General features: G+C 40.9%; 1 protein-coding gene across 5 annotated transcripts in view; it reads right to left on the bottom strand.

Annotated features, from left to right (window-relative positions):
* Positions 1–1,072: 1,072 nt before the first annotated feature.
* Positions 1,073–20,017, bottom strand: part of GTF2IRD1 (GTF2I repeat domain containing 1) — a 143,059-nt gene continuing 124,114 nt past the window's right edge. For all 5 annotated transcript variants that reach the window (XM_077482371.1, XM_077482368.1, XM_077482369.1 and 2 more), the window contains 8 exons: positions 18,038–18,121; positions 17,384–17,567; positions 17,204–17,232; positions 16,263–16,340; positions 15,137–15,329; positions 12,714–12,754; positions 10,609–10,757; positions 1,073–1,304 (listed from right to left, as the gene is read on the bottom strand). In XM_077482371.1, coding sequence (XP_077338497.1) covers positions 1,236–1,304; positions 10,609–10,757; positions 12,714–12,754; positions 15,137–15,329; positions 16,263–16,340; positions 17,204–17,232; positions 17,384–17,567; positions 18,038–18,121 — 827 coding nt within the window. In that variant the 3' untranslated portion in view covers positions 1,073–1,235. The remainder of the gene's footprint in view (positions 1,305–10,608; positions 10,758–12,713; positions 12,755–15,136; positions 15,330–16,262; positions 16,341–17,203; positions 17,233–17,383; positions 17,568–18,037; positions 18,122–20,017) is intronic.

Below are 20,017 nucleotides of genomic sequence, written 5' to 3'. Positions count from 1 at the left end.
TCAGAAAGTGCGATGTATAGGCCTGAAATGTCAAAATACAAGTAGATCTGGGTGTGTCCAGATTATTTGGCTCCAGATTGAATATATTTTATTCAGTTCATAGTCATAATAAATGTATATTAGACAGTATCATGAGAAGAATATAGTGGCTGGCATTACCATCTGTAAATACTAATTTCCTGGCAGTTAGGCTAACCTGTCGGCTTCAATAACTTCCAAGCCATTAACCTGAGACAAAGTATGAAGTTCAGGAGAGTTGTAGTAAAGTTAGAAGTCCATACATAGACTTGCTTGTTCCAGGTCAGTGACTCGAAAATATTAAAATATAGAGAGAGCAAATATGACATCAAAGCAACTAGCATTTTTAGAAGTGGTCTGCCACTTTTTCTTAAGGGCTAAAACATAGGGAATCATATTAAAGATAGGTATTGAAATATTTTTCTTTTTCCCAAACGAGCTAGGATGTCATAATTATTGTACTGTAAAGCTAAATTAGACCTAAAAAGGTATTCTTTAGGCAAATTTACAATATTAGTATTTTCCTTTCATTGTTACTCATAGTTTAAAGGGGTTTTAAACTCTTACCGTTTTTCACCTTAATGCATTCTATCCATTAAGGAGAAAAACCTCCTGTGCCGCAGCAGCGTCCCCAGAGCCCCTCTTATACTTACCTGAGCCCCGTAATTCCCACGATGGGAGCGAACACACCAGCTCCAGCCGATGTCTCGTGTCCTGATTGGATAGGTGGATAGCAAGGCAGCCATTGGCTCCCACTGCTGTCAATAAAATCCAATGATGTGGACACCGGGGAGTCCTGCTGTCTATGCCTATGGACGCAGCAGCAGGACACGAAAGCATGCCCACATGGGTGTCCCATCGGAGAATGCTTCTCCCGCGGGACACTCGAGAAGAGGAGGAGCCAGGAGCACTGCAGAGGGACCCCAGAAGAGGAGGATCAGCAGAGGTAAGTATGACGTGTTTTTTTTGTTTTTGTTTTTTAAACCGGACCTTTACACTGCTTTAATGCTTTGTCTTGCAAACACATACATAAAAATAAAACCAAGAATGCGAGTCAGAACAAGGCAACACATTTTATTCCAAAAAGGCCATCTTGGATGCCAGAAACGTACTGTAAAAATTATTGGAAAAAAAAAATGAACAGTATTGTTACATATCATAATATACATCTTTTGTACAATAATTACACATTTCAGACAAACTCCCATTTGGGAAGATTAGTAGTTAATTTGTCCAGGAATCTGCATATTCACACTCCCATAGTCCATCATGTACATAGGCCACTGCTGCAAAACAAAAAATAAAAACAAAATTCATGTTATAGGTGAGAATTTTTTTCACGGATTTCTTCTGAATGTACAGCAGCATAACTGCCCCCCAAGGACTTGCTACTTATGTGATTCATAGAAACCTGTAAATAGTGCTGCAAGGCTATAAAATATTATTACATTATTTTCAGACAGCATTATAACAAAAAGATCTGTAATCTCTATATTTTGGAGTACAGTACAGGGGACTAGCAAAGTATTCATAGACCCTGGTTATAGAGGCTTGTACCTCTAGGTGATCGGACACTGGCATGCTTTCTGAGACATGCCCACTGAGCACCTCCCTGATAACCCTACCCTACTCCGTGAGTCCTCAGTTTTGTAAGCAATACAGAGTAACCAGTGCCGGGACAAGGTTATCCAGCACCCAGGGCAAAGATACCAAACTGCGCCCCCGTTTCCCTTAGGGTTAGGGTCAGGGTGCCCCTACCCCTGCAATAAACCACTGCGCCAGGGGCAACCGACCCTCCTGCCCACCCCTTGTCCCGGCTCTGAGAGTAACCAGGGATGGAAGAGAGTTATCAGATACTCCTAAAACAGCATGTGGGAACCCTGAATCACTATACAGTGTTGTTATCTACAAAGGTCTATTTGCTACACTTACTTTACTATACTCTCTGCATAGGAATGTTTGCCAGCAACTTATGTGTTCGATCTGTCCGTACCCTGCAGGGAAAGCATTATAGTATACATGTGCAAAATAAAGAAAAATGGTCCTGCGTGCTGCCAAAGTGATATATAAAATACAGTGACCTTATTTAAATTGACCTCTAAGCTACTGCAAATACAAATTGTGTTCCCACAATGATAAGTGCTGATTAAAAAAAGGTGTGTATTTGCGCTACTTAAAACAGATTGCCTAATTATACGACCAACCTCTGGTATTAGGTGAACATAATCATAGGTGCTTAAATATATTATAAAAAAACTCACATATAATATTCATATGACATCAACACTGTATACACTTAATGACATAAAAAATATCAAATACATGAAAAACAGCAATAAAGTGAAAGTAGCACTTCCTTATAAACTACAGTATCTCATAAAAGTGAGTACACCCCTCACATTTTTGTAAGACCCCTTTCACACCAGTATCAGCGGTAAAGCGGTGCTATTTTTAGTGCCGCTTCACCGTCCTTTTTGCGGTTCCATTCGGCCACTAGTGGGGGCGGTTTTAACCTCCCACCCGCTAGCAGCCGAAAAGGGGTAAAATCTGCTTGAAAAATGCAGCCGGAGCGGCGTTTTGCCACCGCTATCGCAGCACTGCCCCACTGATTTCAATGGGGAGCAGCAGTGGGGGAGCGGTGAGTTCACCGCTCCAAAGAAGCTGCTGGCAGGACTTTTTCTGACGTCCTGCCAGCGCACAGCTCAGGCTTTCACACTGGAGTGAATGAAGCAGCTGTTTTTTTTTTTGTTTACAAACTATTTTTATTTGGTACATAAATGCAGTACAGAGAGAATGCATAGATATAACATAATAGTTACAAAAAATAACAAGTCATACATAGAAAATCTTCATAAAAAATCGTGTGCAAAATCGACGAATATATATTGCCATAGCTAGGGACTAGATTTAGTGTAAGATTTGGATGAGAACTATAATAGTGCAATAAATGAGATTTGGACAGCCCATTATAAGACATTTTCAGAAAGGATTAAAAAAGGAGGTGGAATGGTTAAACCAGGGGTCCCATTTTTTATTATATAAATGGGTGGTATTCTGTGTGATATGGAATATCTTTTCCATAAGATTAATGTTGTTAATTCTGGTTTTTAGATGTTCCAAAGGAATGGATTGGTATTTCCAATGAAAGGCTATTAACCAATGAATTGCGACACAAATTTTATGTATCAATATGGAGCAGCTGTTTTTGGGCGTTTTGCAGGCGTTATTTTTAACGCTATAGCTCCTGCAAAACGATCCAGTGTGAAAGGGGTCTAAATATTTTATTATATCTTTTCATGTGACAACACTGAAGAAATGACGCTCAAGCAAGGAATGAGAAAGGAGGGCAACAACTAGGTAAGCAGAAAGGTGACAAATGGCCCAACAATAACAAGGGTCAACAAACTCGACTTCAGTGTGCTTCTACAAGAACCTTGGGGCCAAAACCTGCATCTTTAGAGGACTGGACATCAACAAAGTAAAATTTTGAAAGGGTATGAATAGAGGAGCAGGTGGCAGCCTAACAAAGCAGGGCTACAGTGACCTGTTGAAGGAAAGCCCCAGTAACTCCCACTGATCTGGTGGAATGAGCACAGGAGGAGATTTGTCCTTGAAAGTGTAAGCTACAGTATGTGATCAGTGTTCTTATTCACTGAGTGATGGTAAACTTTTTAGCAGAATGTCCTTTGCGAGGCCCTGAGAAGAGGGCAAATAGGGAATCAACCTTCCTAATGAACCTAATGCCTCCAACTACATTTAGACAATAAAAAGATATTTCCTTTGGATGCTTGGAGCAAGGCATAAGGATGTCTTTATTGAGGTGAAAGCATGATACCTTCTTTGGAAAAAAAGATGGTCTTGGACATATGACTACCTTGTTATTGTGAAGAATGAGGAATGGATCTCTAAAAGAGAGAGTTGCTAACGCAGATACATGTCTGACAGATGTGCTAGCTACCAAAAAGCCCACTTTGTAAGAGAGGTCATCTACGGGAATATCCCTGATGGGTTTAAAGAGTGATTTCTGTAGGGCATAGAGAACCAAGTTGAAATCCCAAGGGAGCACAAGGTGATGAAATGGGGACAGGATGAGAAATACAGGTTGAATGAAGGTTTTGAGAAGAAAAGGGGAAGCCAGCGGCTTTTGAAAAAGAATGACCAAGGCCTAGACTTGTCCTTTCAGTGTGCTTAAGGCCAAGTTCTGGTGAAGACATGATTGTAGGAAGGCGGCTAAAATGCAACAGAGGTTCCTGTATTTACACCAAAAAAGGATTTCGGATTGATGGTAGATTTTTCTGGAAGTGTATTTTCTTGTTTTTACCAAGGTAGGAAAGACAGACTCAGAAACTCCTCAGGTCTCTTAAGAACTGGGCTTCAAAAGCTATCCCATTAAAGCCAATCAAGAGACTGAGAAGCAGGAGCCCATGAGACAGCAGGTCTGGCCTGTTGGGAAGAAGCCAGGGGTCATCTCCTTGACTGTATCACTGGTCCAGGCCACAAGCTAGTTTGTGGTTAGATCTGGAGACCAGGATGTTTACCTTCAGGGTGCCTCATTTTTCACATATCAGATTGAATATTTCAGGGTAAAGGGTCCATTCCCCCGATCCAGGCAGTGGCAGCTAATACAGTCTGCTTTCCAGTTGAGCACTCCTGAGATGTGGATGACAGAGATGGTTGGACAGTAAGTTTTCATCCATGAGATAATCTGGCTTGCTTTGTTTAGGGCTGCAAGACTCCTGGTGCCCCTTTGGTGGTTGATGTAGGCTAAAGCTGTGACATTGTCTGTAAGTACATCCAATCAAGGTGCAGTCAGGTGAAGGGTCCAGTGTTGCAGAGCCAACTTTATTGATCTGAGCTCCAAGATGTTGATGGGGAGCTTGGTTTCTGCGTGTGACCATATTTTCTGTATTGTGAGGGACTGGAACACTCATCCCCAGCTTGAAACACTGTCATCTGTTGCTATCACTTTCAAGTGATATGGAAGGAAGGATTTTTCCATTGTCAAGGGTGGGCTGGAGATCCACCAAGTTTGGGTATTCCTTGCTTGCCTAGATAGGAGCATAGGCAGGTTGAGAGAAGGAGTATGCTTGTTCTGATTCAACAAAATGTTTTGTTGGAGAGGTCACAAATGGAACTGAGCAAATAGTACAGCTTCAAAGGGGGCTACCAAAAGGCCTAGAACTCTCATGTAGAATCTCTGTGGGATGTCTCTTTGATCTTCATTTTCAAGCATGGGCTTTGGGAGAGAGTACTTTCTTTTCTGGAAGGAAGACCTTTGCTTGGGATATGTCCAGGGTCAGACTCAAGTATTCCTGACAGAAAGAAGGCCGGGGAGCAAACTTCTGAAAATTGTTCACCCAATCAAGGGACTAGAGCATCTGGATTGTCTTGGGAACATTGTCAAATAGCTGGGATGGAGATGAGTCCTTCAGGAGAAGGTCATCTAGATAACGTGCAACCTGTGACCTGGGTGCCCTGAGTTTCTAGAAGGGCAAGAAGAGCTGCTATGACCTTTTTGAATACTCTTGGAGAGGAGGATAGGCTAAAGGGCAGTGTGACAAACTGGAAGTGACTGTCTTTCACTGTGCAGAAAGGACAGATGAGGAGGGTAAATGGAATGTGAAGGTATATGTTGAGAGATTTTAAGTCCTGAAAATTAAGAATGCCCCCACTGGGCCTTGGTACTGTGAACAGGTTTGAGTCAAAACCATTGAACGTGTCTTGTGAAGGTACTGACATGGCAACTTCCTGGGACAAGAAATCGTTCAGAGGATTGTGCAAACCTGTCTTTGGGCAGATTTTTGTTGATTTCAGGGAAGAAAAAGGTGCTGGGTAGAGTTCTGAACTCCATTTTGTACCCCTGCGAAACCACCTATTGAACCCTCAGGTCTAGGACATCTGTGACCCAGAGAGAGGCAAACTGTATCAGATATCTCCCCATTTTTAGAAGTGAGGGCATCCCTTCATTGGGTTGAAGGCCTTGAAGAAGACTTGCTGGGCTTTGTGGCACAAATCTTGTCCCGAAAGGAAGGGCTGAACTTAGGTTTGGAAGCTGAAGCATGCAGAGGTAGAGGTTCCTCAGGAAGTGGGTTTTAGAATGTTCCACTATGGAGGTAAAGCCTTCTCTCCAGTGACATCTTTTATGAATTTGTCTGACTGCCCAAACAGATATATCCTTAAAAAAAAGGCATATGCAGTATGTGAGGAGTTTCTTACAGGTAGCTTCAGCTGTCCTGGCTTTTACCCACAATATTCTGCACATGTGAATGCAAATTAACTGAGATCGATAGCTGAATGATGGCTACAGCGCAGATCTGCTTTGCCGGGAGTACGTCTATTGACGTCCTCCCCTTTCAAAGCGGGCCACACTCTCCTGAAGGGGGCACGCGCTGTGATCACCCGAGTCAATGAGACTCGGGTGATCACAGATCCGAGTAAGGGGCTAATTCCAGCCCCTTACCACGTGATCAGCTATCAGCCAATGACAACTGATCACGTGATGTAAACAGAGGATCAGTAATCGCGACAGCATGAGAAGAAAAAAGCTGGTTGTTGGCTTTTGTTTGAAGGAACATCGGTCCCAAAGAGGAACAGCCTCTGTGCCCACCAGTACCGCCTGCCAGTAATCAGTGCCCACAGTGCCTTCCAATCAGGTGGCACTGATGTACTGTGGGCACTATCAGTGCCCACAAGTGCCACCTATCAATGCCCACCAGTGGTGCCAATCAGTGCCACCTACCAGTACCGATCAGTGCCCATTACTGCCACCTATAAGTGCCCATCACTGCCACTCATCAGTGCCCATCACTGACAGCTATCAGTGCCATCCTATTAGTGCCCTTCAGTGCCACCTATCGGTGTCCACCAGTGCCACCTATCAGTGCCCACCAGTGCCCAGTGCCGCCTTATCAGTGCCCATCCGTGCAGCCTTATCATTGCCCATCAGTGCAGCCTATTGGTGCCCATCAGTGCAGCCTATCAGCACCCATCAGTGTAGCCTCATCAGCATACATCAATGAAGGAGAAAAATGACCTGTTTGCAAAATTTATTAACAAAATATAAAATGCTTCTGTTTTCTTTTTTTTTTAATCTGTATTTTTACATTTTTTTCACAAAAAAATGAAAAACCCAGAGGTGATCAAATACCACCAAAAGAAAGCTCTATTTGTGGGAAAAAAATGCAAAAAATTTAATTTGGGTACAGTGTTATACGACCGCGCAATTGTCATTCAAAGTGTGACATCGCCAAAAGCTGAAAATTGGTCTGGGAAGGAGGGGGGTTTAGGTGCCCGGTAAGCAAGTGGTTAACCACTTGAGACCCGCGCTATAGCCGAATGACGGCTACAGCGCGGATCTCCTTTTCCGGGACTACGTCTATTGACGTAGTCCTGTGCACGAGCGGCCTGCGCGCCCCCTGAGGGGCGCGCGCGGCGCGCTCTGTGATCGGACAGTCTACGAGACTCGCCTGATCACCGATCCGTGCAAGGGGTCGATCCCGACCCCTTATCACGTGATCAGCTGTCAGCCAATGACAGCTGATCATGTGATATAACGGAGCCGGTAATCGGCTATTATTCCTCCTCTCGCTGACAGCGCGAGGAGAAAAAAAATCATTCCCGATCACGGCCAGCCCTGCCAGTGCCCACCTGCCCCCTGCCAGTGCCCACCTGCCCCCTGCTTTGCCTGCCTTAATAAAAAATGTGTCCCCCCTGTCAGTGCCACCCAGCAGTGCCCATAGTGCCACCCAGCAGTGCCCACAGTGCCACCCAGCAGTGCCACCCAGCACTGCCCACAGTGCCACCCACAGTGCCCACAGTCTGCCTCAACAAAGGTGCTGCACCCCAGTGCCACATATCCGTGGACAGCAGTGCCGCCCATCAGTGCCCATCAGTGCCCAGCAGTGCCACCTATCAGAACCACCTATCAGTGCCACCTATTAGTGCCCATCAGTCCCATCTATCAGTGGTACCTATCAGTGCCCCTTAGTGCCACCCATCTGTGCCACCCATCCGTGCTATCTTATCTGTGCCCATCTTTGCCCATCAGTGCCGCCTTATCTGTGCCTATTAGTGCCGCCTTATCTGTGCCTATTAGTGCCGCCTTAACTATGCCTATCAGTGCCCACCAGTGCAGCCTATCAGTGCCCACCAATGCAGCCTATCAGTGCCCCCCAGTGCAGCCTATCAGTGCCCACCAGTGCAGTCTATCAGTGCCGCCTCATCAGCGCACTTCAATGAAGGAGAAAAATTACCTGTTTGCAAAATTTTATAACAAACTATTAAACATGATTTTTTTTTTTTTTTTGCATCTTTTTTTGTTTGTTTAGCAAAAAATAAAACTCCCAGCTGTGATTAAATACCACCAAAAGAAAGCTCTATTTGTGGGAAAAAAATGATAAAAATGTCATTTGGGTACGGTGTTGTATGCCCGCGCAATTGTCATTCAAAGTGCATCAGCGCTGAAAGCTGAAAATTGGTCTGGGACTGAGGGGGGTTTAAGTGCCCAGTAAGCAAGTGGTTAAAGCCATTCTGGATTTGTCATATGTTCTACGGCAGTTAGTAATTAAAACAGCTGTTTCATCTGAGAGAAATCCTGAAAACATGACCCATTGGGGTGCCTTGAGGACTGGATTTGAGAAACGATATTGATGTTTTATTAATTTATATGTTACATTATTCTTATAAACATACTGTATGTGACTGTATTCTTTTTGAAAGCTCAATAAAAATGTATTGAATGTGAAAATTGTGTCTTGCTCTGGTATAAAGCGTGCATCATCACTGTGAGTTTGAGTGGGCCTTTGGAAGGTGAATGTACGTCTGCAGTTTTTTTTATGGTTCCCTTTCACCGTCTCTGCCATAGCTACAGGTGAGGGTATTCCTCTGTGGGGTACTCACAGAGTAGAATGCAGACAATAGGGGAAACAAGTCCAGAAGAAGAACACAGAATCCTAGGTGTAGACTGTCTGGTTACAAAACCTTGTGGCAAAAGGGCAGAAGGAAGCACCTTAGTACCTTTTCAGGGCTCTAGGTGGAAGCGTTGGTAAAGTGTGTGACCTGTGGTGTGATGTCACACCTGAGCTTAAGCTCTGAGTATTTGAGTTTTAGTGCCAATTTTAAAAAGTTTACACCAAAGTAAATACAACACGACCCCATTTTGTAATGGTCAAAGATAAAGAGTGACCCTGCCTTGACTGTCCATGATCCTTTACTGTATATAAAGTCCAGGCTTTGCTTGTTATGGTGGGCATACCCCCAAAAGAGTCTTCAGGGACTAGATTTTACAAGGATAAACTGACTGCATGTGTTGCGTTGTGCCAAGCTAAGTGTATGATCCAGCGCACAAAGGTACGGCTCCCAAGGTGTTACCAAGGTTGGACAGATCTGGATGCAATGCCTCCATCTGTGGCATTAGAAAACAGTGACAAGTTATTTGATGAATTTAAAAATAAAATAAAGGAAAATAATAAACTAGTTAAGAGTGATCTCTCTGTAAAGGAGTAGAGATCCATCACCTTAGGACACACAATAAACCTGAGGATTCACAGAGTAGGGTAGGGTTTTATGGGAGGTGCTCAGTGGGCATGTCCTTAAAAATTTGCCAATGTCCAATCACCTAGATATAGGAGTCTATAACAAAGGGTCTATGAATACTTTGTTTGTGTCCTGTACCATACAATTAAGATATTCATGTTAGAGATAAAACTGAATTGCAAATGGTAGTCTGCAGTGATATATTGGGGTTTTGGCTAAAAACTAGAAATGATAATGGCATTTATTATAGCAGCACACAAATTTCAGATAATGATTTACTCTGTTTTTCTGTTTCGATAATTATTAGTGATTTGGGGAGACCCTGGGATTTTCAGCAGTTGCATACTTCTTTGGGTTTCAATAGAGTCAGGTTTTCCTGCTATTCAAGGCTCTATTTCCACTCACTTCCTGTTCTGCTGTCAACAGTTTCACCACTCAGGAAGTGAGGGTAAATCTACAATGGCAACAAAGACAAAACATTTTTGTCTGCCTGTTGCAGAGTTCCACTTCCTGTCTGGTGAAACCACTGTCAGCAGCACAGAGCGTGAAGGGCAATCTCTCAAGGAGTACCAGATACCATATGTCAGTACAACTGTTGATCTCAGTGAAATAAGTTAGATAAGTTTGCCTTAAGCTGGGTACACGCAAGCCGAATATCGGCTGAAATCATTATGTACTGTTAAACAGGCATGCTGGAAAATCCAATCAGCACTGGCTGCCAATGCTAACATGTGTGTTCTGAAAGGGGGGGGGGGGGAATAGTCCCCCTGTCAGAACACAACAGCACAGCGGGGCAGATCCTTGTACTAATCGCTAGTCGGAATGAATAAAAAGGTATTATGTGTACCAGGCTTTAATGTCATCTATCAATTATATCATTTATTATTCAATCAAATGTGTGAACCAAAGGTGCTGGGACACTTCCAAAACATCATTTCAGACATTGCAAGCAATATTAAAGGTGACTAAAAGTGTCATGTGTCTCCTAAGAGACAGGCTGGAGACTGCTAACACATTCAACCACAGATAGAAACTTTGCATAAAGGATGCACTTACCACTAGTGACATAGGATGTGTTGAAGAGATAGGATCTACATTAGAGGACGAAGAGGAGGATGATGATGAAGAGTTGGACGTAGTTGATGACACAGAATTTCCTTCAGAGATTCTTTTCCTTTTGCGCTTAGGAGCAGTGCTGTCTTTTTCTGCATGGGGAAATATAAGTAAGCACACCTATAAAAGATGAATGCTTAAAGTCTGGGTGAACCAAAATATTCATTCACTACCTTCTCCCTCATAATATTTATTTTTACACCAAGAATACAAACTAGCAATAGCTAAAAAGGGTACAGGTCAAAGCATTGGGATCACAATGAACTGCTTTCCTATTAATAGGTATGCAGATCAACATGATGATCTCTTGACTCCCATATCTTTATATTAACTGTAATGAAAGATAGGAATACTTGAGATCAGATATCAAGTAATAACGTATTACGTTGTATTAGTGGAGCGTGAAACCTTTAAAGAAAATTAAATCTGCAGAGCTTACAATCTGTTTCCATGCAGACAGGTATCAAGCAACAGTCCATTGTTCACCCTGTGCTGGATTAGCTGGGTGGTTATATTTAAATAAATTAGGGGCTTCATATAAGAGATCACTACTAGCAAAGATGGAAAAACTAAATTTGCTAGCACAGGTTTTGAACATTTATACTATTATGTTTTACAGATGACGAGAGAATGTACGCTAGTAGAAAATCATCCTAAAGCAGAACAACATTTTTTTAAAAATAAAAGCTAGCAAGTAGAGTTTTTTTTTTGGTAGAAAAGACTTCATATATCTCTTTTGACAAAAAGTTTCCACCACATTTTTTTTTTGTGTACACTGCCAGTGGTGCATGGTCAGCCTACACTCTAGATCAGCCTTTTTCAAACAGGGTGCCTTCTGGGTTCTTCAGGGGTGCCTTGGCAAATGCCTAAAAATTGTTCACAAGCCAGCAAGGGGATCAAGCCTGGCTTTTTTGTTACACACAGCTGCAGGTTTTTATTGTGTAGCATTAAAACCTTTGGCACTGTGCAGGCCAACCACTGGCATCCTAACAACCACTAATGTCATTGATTAAGGAGGACATCCGGCACTGGCACAGCATCCTTGCTTACCCTTCCCCTCTCTGTCAGCATTAGAGTCACATTAGCAGAGAGGGAGTAAAACTGAAGGAGAGAAAAGCTAGAATACTAGTCAGTACCAGTTTTTGAAAGTAGAGGAATAAATTGCCTCTAATTTTGGGTGGCTCACATACGTGGATGCTGCTGAGATTAGTAAAAATATTAGTTTAGTAGTTTACATTTTAGAGTAGGGTGTATTGAGATTGTGCATAAATTTAAAGGGTGCCTTAGTTGAAAAAAGGCTGAGAAATGCTGCATTTGTAAGATTCAGAGAATAAAGTAGGGAACAAGTAACTTCCATGTGCATGTGCGGAAGCTACATTATTACTGGTTACCCTATAGTTGAAGAAATAGAATACATATCCACAAGAGGAGCCCAAGAAGCTGGTAGTGGTTGTAGTGGTGAAACAGCACTAGAGGCAGGAAACTAGGAGGTTTTGTCTGTGCAAGAATGCTGTACATACTTACAGATATTGCAAGTGCTCCTCTAGACACCCAACAACATTTCTACTTGAAGGGAACCTGTGTTTTTCCTCTACATGGCTAAGAAACAAGTTCACTTAACTAATTCCCTCTCCAGCAACTTATACTGGCTTCCTTGCCACTCCATTAAGTCACAAGAAGTTACGAGTGGAAGCCCTATGTAAGCTCCAATTTGTAACTCAGAGTTTATAAAGACTTGAAAACTCTTTTTCCGAACCCAATGTGACAGCACCAATCACTGCGCCCTAACAATAGGAGGAACAATCTGTGTTCTCCAATAACCAGAAGTACCAAGTATTTCATCTTGCCTCTGATGGCCAAATGGAACAGTTGGGGAAGGAAAGGATTGAGATAATGTGAGGTTACATGATCCTTTTGCTTAAGAGTAATTATACCCCTCTATTAAAAGATTTGGCCTACCTGTGTCAAGTATATATATAGTAAAAACTCAATTTAAAATAAAAAATTACAAATATGAACAGAACAGATTAAGCACAAATGTCACTTACGTATTTGTGGTGCTGGGTCAATGCAGAGTTCTGAAAATGGCCTGTTAAAAAATAAGAATAGGTTTAACTGCAATGACCTCACAGACTTCTGAAATATGTAGTGGACAAGGACAGCATAATACTTTCCAGAAACTACACAAGCAAATTGTTCATAGTAATTAGATGATGGTTAATATGTCAGTTTGATGACAACAACACTGTACTTGGTACAAACAAATTAAATGAAGTGGTAGCTTGTGTCTACATTTCCTTGTAGAAAGCTAGAACATAAAAGACCTTCTCTCTCGGCTGGATGATATTTGAAGTTTTCATTATATATTATGGAAAATTCACTGGTGGATCACGGCATCATCATCTGGCTTTGTAATGGCATTTGGGCCAGACTAGCAACTGTGGTGCAAATAGCTCAGTAGTGGAGCTCCAGAGCGATCTACAGTAAAAAGCCAGCATAGAAACCACAACAAAAAACTGCACATAGGATTTTTGTATTGCTTTTTGTATTGTATTTTGTACTCCCTTTCTTGGAGTATATTACAGGACACAGTATTCTGGAACCCTGGGTTATGATGCTGCCTTCAAGTAAATGGACACTGGCAAACAAAGCTGTGAGGACAGCCCAGTATATACTAAGCTACCACTCCCAGCAAGTCTCTGTTTTGTAGTAAGGAATAATAGGCGTGGATCATAAAAAACAGAAAGGAGAGGCCTGTGTCCTATAATGTACTCCAAGAAAATGGTTTTATAGGCAAGACAAAAATGTTGTTTTAATTGTAGATTTTGGTAAACGGGAAGTATTCTGCAACCTTGGAATATCCAAAAGCAGTCCAGCTGGGGAGTGGGCAACACAATAAATAACAGCTAACAGGCTCATGAAAATCAACAAGGACTGGGGCTGGCATCCGCTGGGAATGTCCAAACTTAGCAAACACGTGAACAGAAAACCGGATGGCATCCTTGCAAATCTGATTAGCTGAAACCTGATATTGAAAATTAGGCACTAATTTGTGCTTTGATTGGAAAAGGGGAAATGTTACTCTTGAGGTCATAAGTCTGAATAATGAATAGACAAATCCACTTAGCCCCCCTGCAAGGGCTTTCAGGAATGACAACCAGAAGGTTTAACTACTGAAAAGGGGCTGTAGCTGAGAGATAACTCGAACAACATGCATCATATCCAAACAATAGAGTGAAATTTCCTTGGGATGTTTAGGTACAGGACGTATGTGTGGCAAAACAATTTCCAATAAGGTGGAAGGAAGGAATCACCCTGGATAGAAAAGAGGTTTCAAAAAATGTTGTCCTTGTGTAACATAAGAAAGGGTTATTTACAGGTCAAGGCCACCCAACTCTCAAACCTGTTACACAGAAGTGATTGCAACAAGAAAGGCAACTTTGAGAGTAAGGCTGGCCATAGACGGAGCAATTTTCTTTCCTGCAAACACAGTCACAACCTGGATGGGGGATCCCTCCTGCGGAGCCATTGCATTCACAGTGATGATTTTTTTTTTCATTTCTTTTTTTTTTTTATCAAACAGGAGTGCTTTATTGTCAAACAAACTATATACAGTACAATGATACCGAACTACCAAAGGCAAAGATACATACTGGGCCTGCTTAGTGCAATGAGAAACACCACAATGCCCTCCATCTCAATCCTGAAGAGTAGGTGGTAGGAATTTAGAGAGGGAAGGGCATGGATCATGTTGAACTGATCCCAACCAGTCAGAGTCTACACTGTGAAGGCTCAAGGATCCCTGGTCCTAGCAACAAACCTGTCCAGTTTGTTGTTAAACCTGGAAGCCAGGGGGTCCACACCCAGTGTCTCTTACCTGCAACAGACAGCTAGAAACACCTCCATGTGTAGAGACCATTCTCCTATTTGACCCTAGGTGAGTGCTGTGAGCCCCTAACACAGAGCAGGGCCCAGAGGGCAACATTACAGCCCGGCCCTGCATCTTCTTCTTGGCAGAGTCCGGGTAAGTTCCCCAGGGGCAAAGCCCAGGAGTAGACAATCTGGATATTAGCTTAAAAAAAAAACTTCAGTGGCTCTGCAGCTATTGAAGAACCTTGCTAGTAGATGTCTTGAGATATAACCAAGACAGAAATGGAAACTGTTTTCCTTACTCTGAGCAGTCCTTATGTCTCTTGTTTGCCATTGTCCATCTCATGAAATCAGCAGAATAGCTCAAAGTTACAGAATATTTCTCTTTTCCTTAGTCTATGTCTTTAAGATTAGATTGGCTCAGTTTGCCCCTAATGTGTTCCTTTTATTTTGTTTGTTAGAACATCAACACATTGTGGAAACATAGTCTAGTCCACCCTTCAAAGGACTGAAGACTAAATATTGTCTCAAACACAGCATTACATTTTTCCTTATTGCATAACACATCAGGTTTATTCATTATTTTGTACAGGATACTTACTGTAACTGATTTATTATCACCATATGAATATTATCTCGTGCCGTTAAAATTTTTTCCAACCGATGTATGTCATACGTATTTGGATTCCTGAATGGGATGTCATTTGGCAGTCCAGTGACCTCTATAGAGTCAGGGTTATCCCTGATTAATTTGTAGGGAACAAGTACTGGACGACCCAATCCCAGAGCCTCACCTGCACCAAAAGAACATTATATGTTGTCAGGGTTAATAATACATAATACTATACGTTAACAACATTTTAAAAAAGCAATGACAATTGGTAATGCAAAGAGAAGAAAAAGGGACACAGTATCACAACCCAGTGTAGGAATAGAGCTATGGGAATCCATTCAAAATCTGTCATGCATCAATGACTACTTTTCTAAAAATGTACTTTCACTGAGGGTCTCAGAACTCTGTTTTCTGGGTTTCTGCTCTGGAACAAGAAACAACTGAAGTTTCATTGAATTCCAAACTTGTGCATATTTGTCTAGGTCAGTGAAACCAAAGGATTGGCATAGGGATCCACAAAAGCAAAGGATAGGGGTGCTGATCATTTTTTTGTTCTATTTTACTTATTTATTGAGGTGCATTCAGGGGCTTAGGCAAAAACACAAAAAGCCTCAAAAACATCAGTTTAGGAGCAGCAGTGTGCATGAACCCTAATACAGGATGTACATTACTGGGCCAGATCCCCAGGGAAAACAGCGGGGGAAAAGCCCAAAAAAGAGAACTAATCTAGCCACCAGATCTAATAATTGGTAAGCTGCAATATATTACATTTTTGGCTTTAATGCATCCATATTCCTTTTGTGTAACTATGAGACTTTATATTGAAGAATAGAAACTTTCACGGTACAGTTATAGCAAATCATTGTTAAGTAACATGTAATGTAATTTTCTTTTGAGAAATGCTGTGTTTATAAGAAATTGAATATATTTCACTAATATCATGACAGAATAAATATCTTAAAGATATTTTTTTAAAGAAGGGTTTTTATTGTGTTCATAGTATACCAATTTAACAGTAATTTGAAATACCTGGTGCCATGAGGTAATTATTTTCTTAAAAAACAGTTATACAGGGTGTTCGATTTGTATAATGAATGACATAGTTCACACTAACCATATTTTTCATTGTAGAGTTCCTTAACTTGCTCACGAAGAATAACTTTTTCTCCTAATTTATTTGCATCTTCATCATCTGCGAAAAAATATAAATATGTAGGTATTAACATATATACGATATCTTTTTCCATTTTCATTGAAATATTTATTGAAGTTCAAGGAAGAGTAGGAAGCACCCAATGGCATTTTATGTTCATTTACTGTGTATAGTATGAAAAATATAGTAGGATAATAGATACAAATCATAAAGCTAACACACGGACAAAGATCCTTATTTCCAAAAAAAGTGAATGATATTTTTAGAGCTTATTGAGATTTTAAAAGTTACAGACACATTGCTGAAAATACATATCCTTATCTTTGTGTGAAGCTTTGTAAATTGAGCCTAATCCACAAAAAACAGCATCATGCAGTAAGATGAGATTTTCGATGTGTCACATGCACACTCATTTGCATTCTCATATATTACAAACAGAAAAGAAACATGCAATGTCACTAAGGCCCCTTTCACACTGCTGGAGTCTGCAAGCTGATCTGCCCACCCAGCAGGGGATCTTTCCGCTGATCCCCGCTGAACAGTCAGATGACAGGTCCTTGTTTGCTCCATTGATGCAGAAAGCCTGCTTTCCTCTATGATCTGTTGGATTGTAATGGACCGTCTGCCTGTTTCCATCTGACTGGCGTTCGATCCAGACTTATAGGGAATTGATCGCCATCCATCTGATTTTAGTGGACAGGTTCGGATCGGGTGTCGGCAGGTGTCAGCAGACTCATGTCCATTGACATCCACCTCTCCATAGAGAGCAATGGATGGATGGAACGGGTCCATCTGAAAAAATGAGAGTTGGACCCGAATGGTCTCTACGTGTGAAAAGGGCCTTATCCAACTAGAGTTTCTGGACAGTATGTTATAAGATAGAACAGAAACAAATATCTTACCAGGTCTGGGGATTAATCCCTGAAATGGTCTGAAATATAAGCAAAACAAAAATGTTACAATGATTATCATTTATTTATTATGAGTTCACCAACATTATCTATTTTGTAGTGGATTAGTTCATATCTTTTTTATAAACAGACATAGAGCTACTACTGGTAATTGTAGATCAATGCATGTACCTTGCCACTGTGAATTTGATTTTATCTGCTACAGCTAAAATCCGTTCTAGATTCTGTGATCCAAAAGTACAGGGTTTACGGAATGGGATTCCTGGAGGCAGGCCTTCTATTATGACAGAGCCAGGATTGCTCTTGATGCGCTTATAAGGTACTTGTACTGGGTATTTAATCCCAAGAGCTTCACCTGCCAATAAAACACACACACACACAAACTGTCACTGATGTTTCTGGTGTATAACATGTTCTACGTGCAATCATGTCTTCACGGTAATCTTTGAATGCGATTGGACAAAAACATTTTCCATTAAACAGCAATAACAGACATTTTTTATAGTTGTTCCCAAATGTTAGACAAGTGTTACAACACAGCATTATGGGAAAACATGGATTATTCAATATACAACTGTGTAAATCATTTAATATTAAAAAATTACCTAGAAGATGTGATGTAAAGTCAAAGACAGAAACAGTTCTTATGGTAACCTATATGCAGTAAGTTGTATAGTTTTAGCAAAGAAACTTTGATGGTGGATAGCACATGCCATTCTAAAAAGGTATCTGTTTCTTCTATCTATGTGCACTTCTAATGGGTATTAGACCTCCTTCCTGCATGTTTCGTCTTTGATTTTCACAGCAGTGTCTCTACACACTCACCATACTTTTTATTGAATAGGTCTTGTACTTGTTCACGTAGGGTATTGGCTATATCTATCCGTGAGAGTCTGGCATCATAATTCTCTAGAAGGAAAAGAAGGACACTATCTTAAATTATGTTGATAAAACAGATGCATATGGCACCCATTAATGGACCATTCATACTTTAAATGCTTTATTCCACAGGCATCTATAATTGTTTTGGATTTAACACAATGGCCTAATATGCAGCAGTAACTCACAATATGGTTACCTGAAATTCTATTGTAAATACTAGATTTGTCAGATTATTTGTTGTTTGTATTAACACTCATACTATTGTGAAATCAAGAGTATTTTTAACTGCTGTATCTCTCATATGCTCTCTTGCTGCATTGTTTATTGCAGTCTGTTCATTGTGATTTAGTGATTTATTTACTATATGTATTTATTGGCACCCTAGGGTCACCGGTTCAATTTTCTAACCACAGCACTACTCGCTTGGAGTTTGCATGTTCTCCCTGTGCCTGCGTGGGTTTCCTCCGGGTACTTAAGCTTTCTCCCACTTTCCAAAGACATGCTAACTGGCTCCTGTCAATATTGGCTATAGTATGTCTAAGTAGGAATGTGAGTTAGGGATCTTAGATTGTAAGCTCTCTGATGGTATAAATACCTGTAATAAATAAATACAAAATAATAAATATGCAGTAAACACTACGGTTTTTGGCTTTTGTGCTTTCTTACATGGATGTCATGCTGCATGGAGTGGAAAAGAGCTAACTTCGTATAATTGTAGGGGTCTAACTAGAAAGTGAGCAGTGTGTGCATCTATTTCACAAGGTGGATTTTGGAGAACACGTTTTTTAACAAAGGGTTTGTATGCTATCAAGAGATTTTGCTGTCTCATATTATCACTGTTTTAACCTCATAAACTTTGGAATCTCTGTTTGATTGCACATTTCAGGACACATGGGATGGGAAAGCTGATGATTTGGATGGTTATTAATGAACACTAAATCCCCATACACACTATAAGATTTTCTGCTGATTTTTGTCTTCAGATTTACCAAAGCTATGTAGTAGAAGGGCCTGCCTGATTGCATACAAATTGAAACGCCTAAGGTTTGACCTCATATTATATGGTTTTGGTAAATCTGAAGGAAAAAAATCTGCAGAAAATCTGATTGAGTGAGTGAGAGAGTGAGTGTGTATGGGGCTTTAATGTTCTATTTTTTATTTGAGCCTCTCTGGTTTTATGATTTTTGAATCTCAGAGTGGTACATTGTTTTGCATAGAAATTTGGCATTTTATATTGTAGGCCTGTAATTCTTAGCAATAACTCACTTAAATCTGTCCAAACAAGAGTCTAGTAGACATCCCGTATATGATAACGTTTTAAATAGGAAATCATAAATTATAATATAATACATAACTTAAAATAATAATATAATAATGATAATAATAATAATAATAATAATATGAATTTCCCCATGATTCATGATCGCTCAATTCTGCAAGTGTTCTCTTACTATCACTTTTCTAGCTGGTCTAAAACCACTTTAGACGTAAAGGAACACTTTTTGGTTGCCATGGACAATCTCAAGTTTCCAGGCAGAAAGAAAACTATATATAATAAAAAAGTGCAGGCAGGGCACTGGACAAAGCACTAGGGACGAAAGGGAGGTGAAATTATTTCATACAGTAATGTAATCTGTAAGATTACAGTGTACTGTATGTGTTATGTTTTCTGTACCCTTTGAATTTGCAAGCAGGCTCCGCCCCCATGTGCCAAAATGCTTGCAGGGAATGGAGCCAGAACACAGAGCATCGGGCAAATGATCCAGTGGAGGACACAGCAGGGGTAATAAAAGGGGGTTAAACCTTTTATTAGGTAATATACGGCAGGTACTGTGACATAATATGGTGATCACTGGTGACAGGTGGTGATCAAGGGGTTAAACCTTTAGGGGAGTTCAGAGGGGTCCCTAGACCTCTCTGGGC

Source organism: Lithobates pipiens, unplaced genomic scaffold (genome assembly GCF_037356315.1).
Source record: "Lithobates pipiens isolate NorthernLeopardFrog02 unplaced genomic scaffold, aLitPip1_a1.2 Scaffold_16, whole genome shotgun sequence".
NCBI classification, from domain to species: domain Eukaryota; kingdom Metazoa; phylum Chordata; class Amphibia; order Anura; family Ranidae; genus Lithobates; species Lithobates pipiens.
The sequence above is the reverse complement of the archived record's forward strand: the minus strand, read 5'-3'. Positions and strand labels throughout refer to the sequence as shown.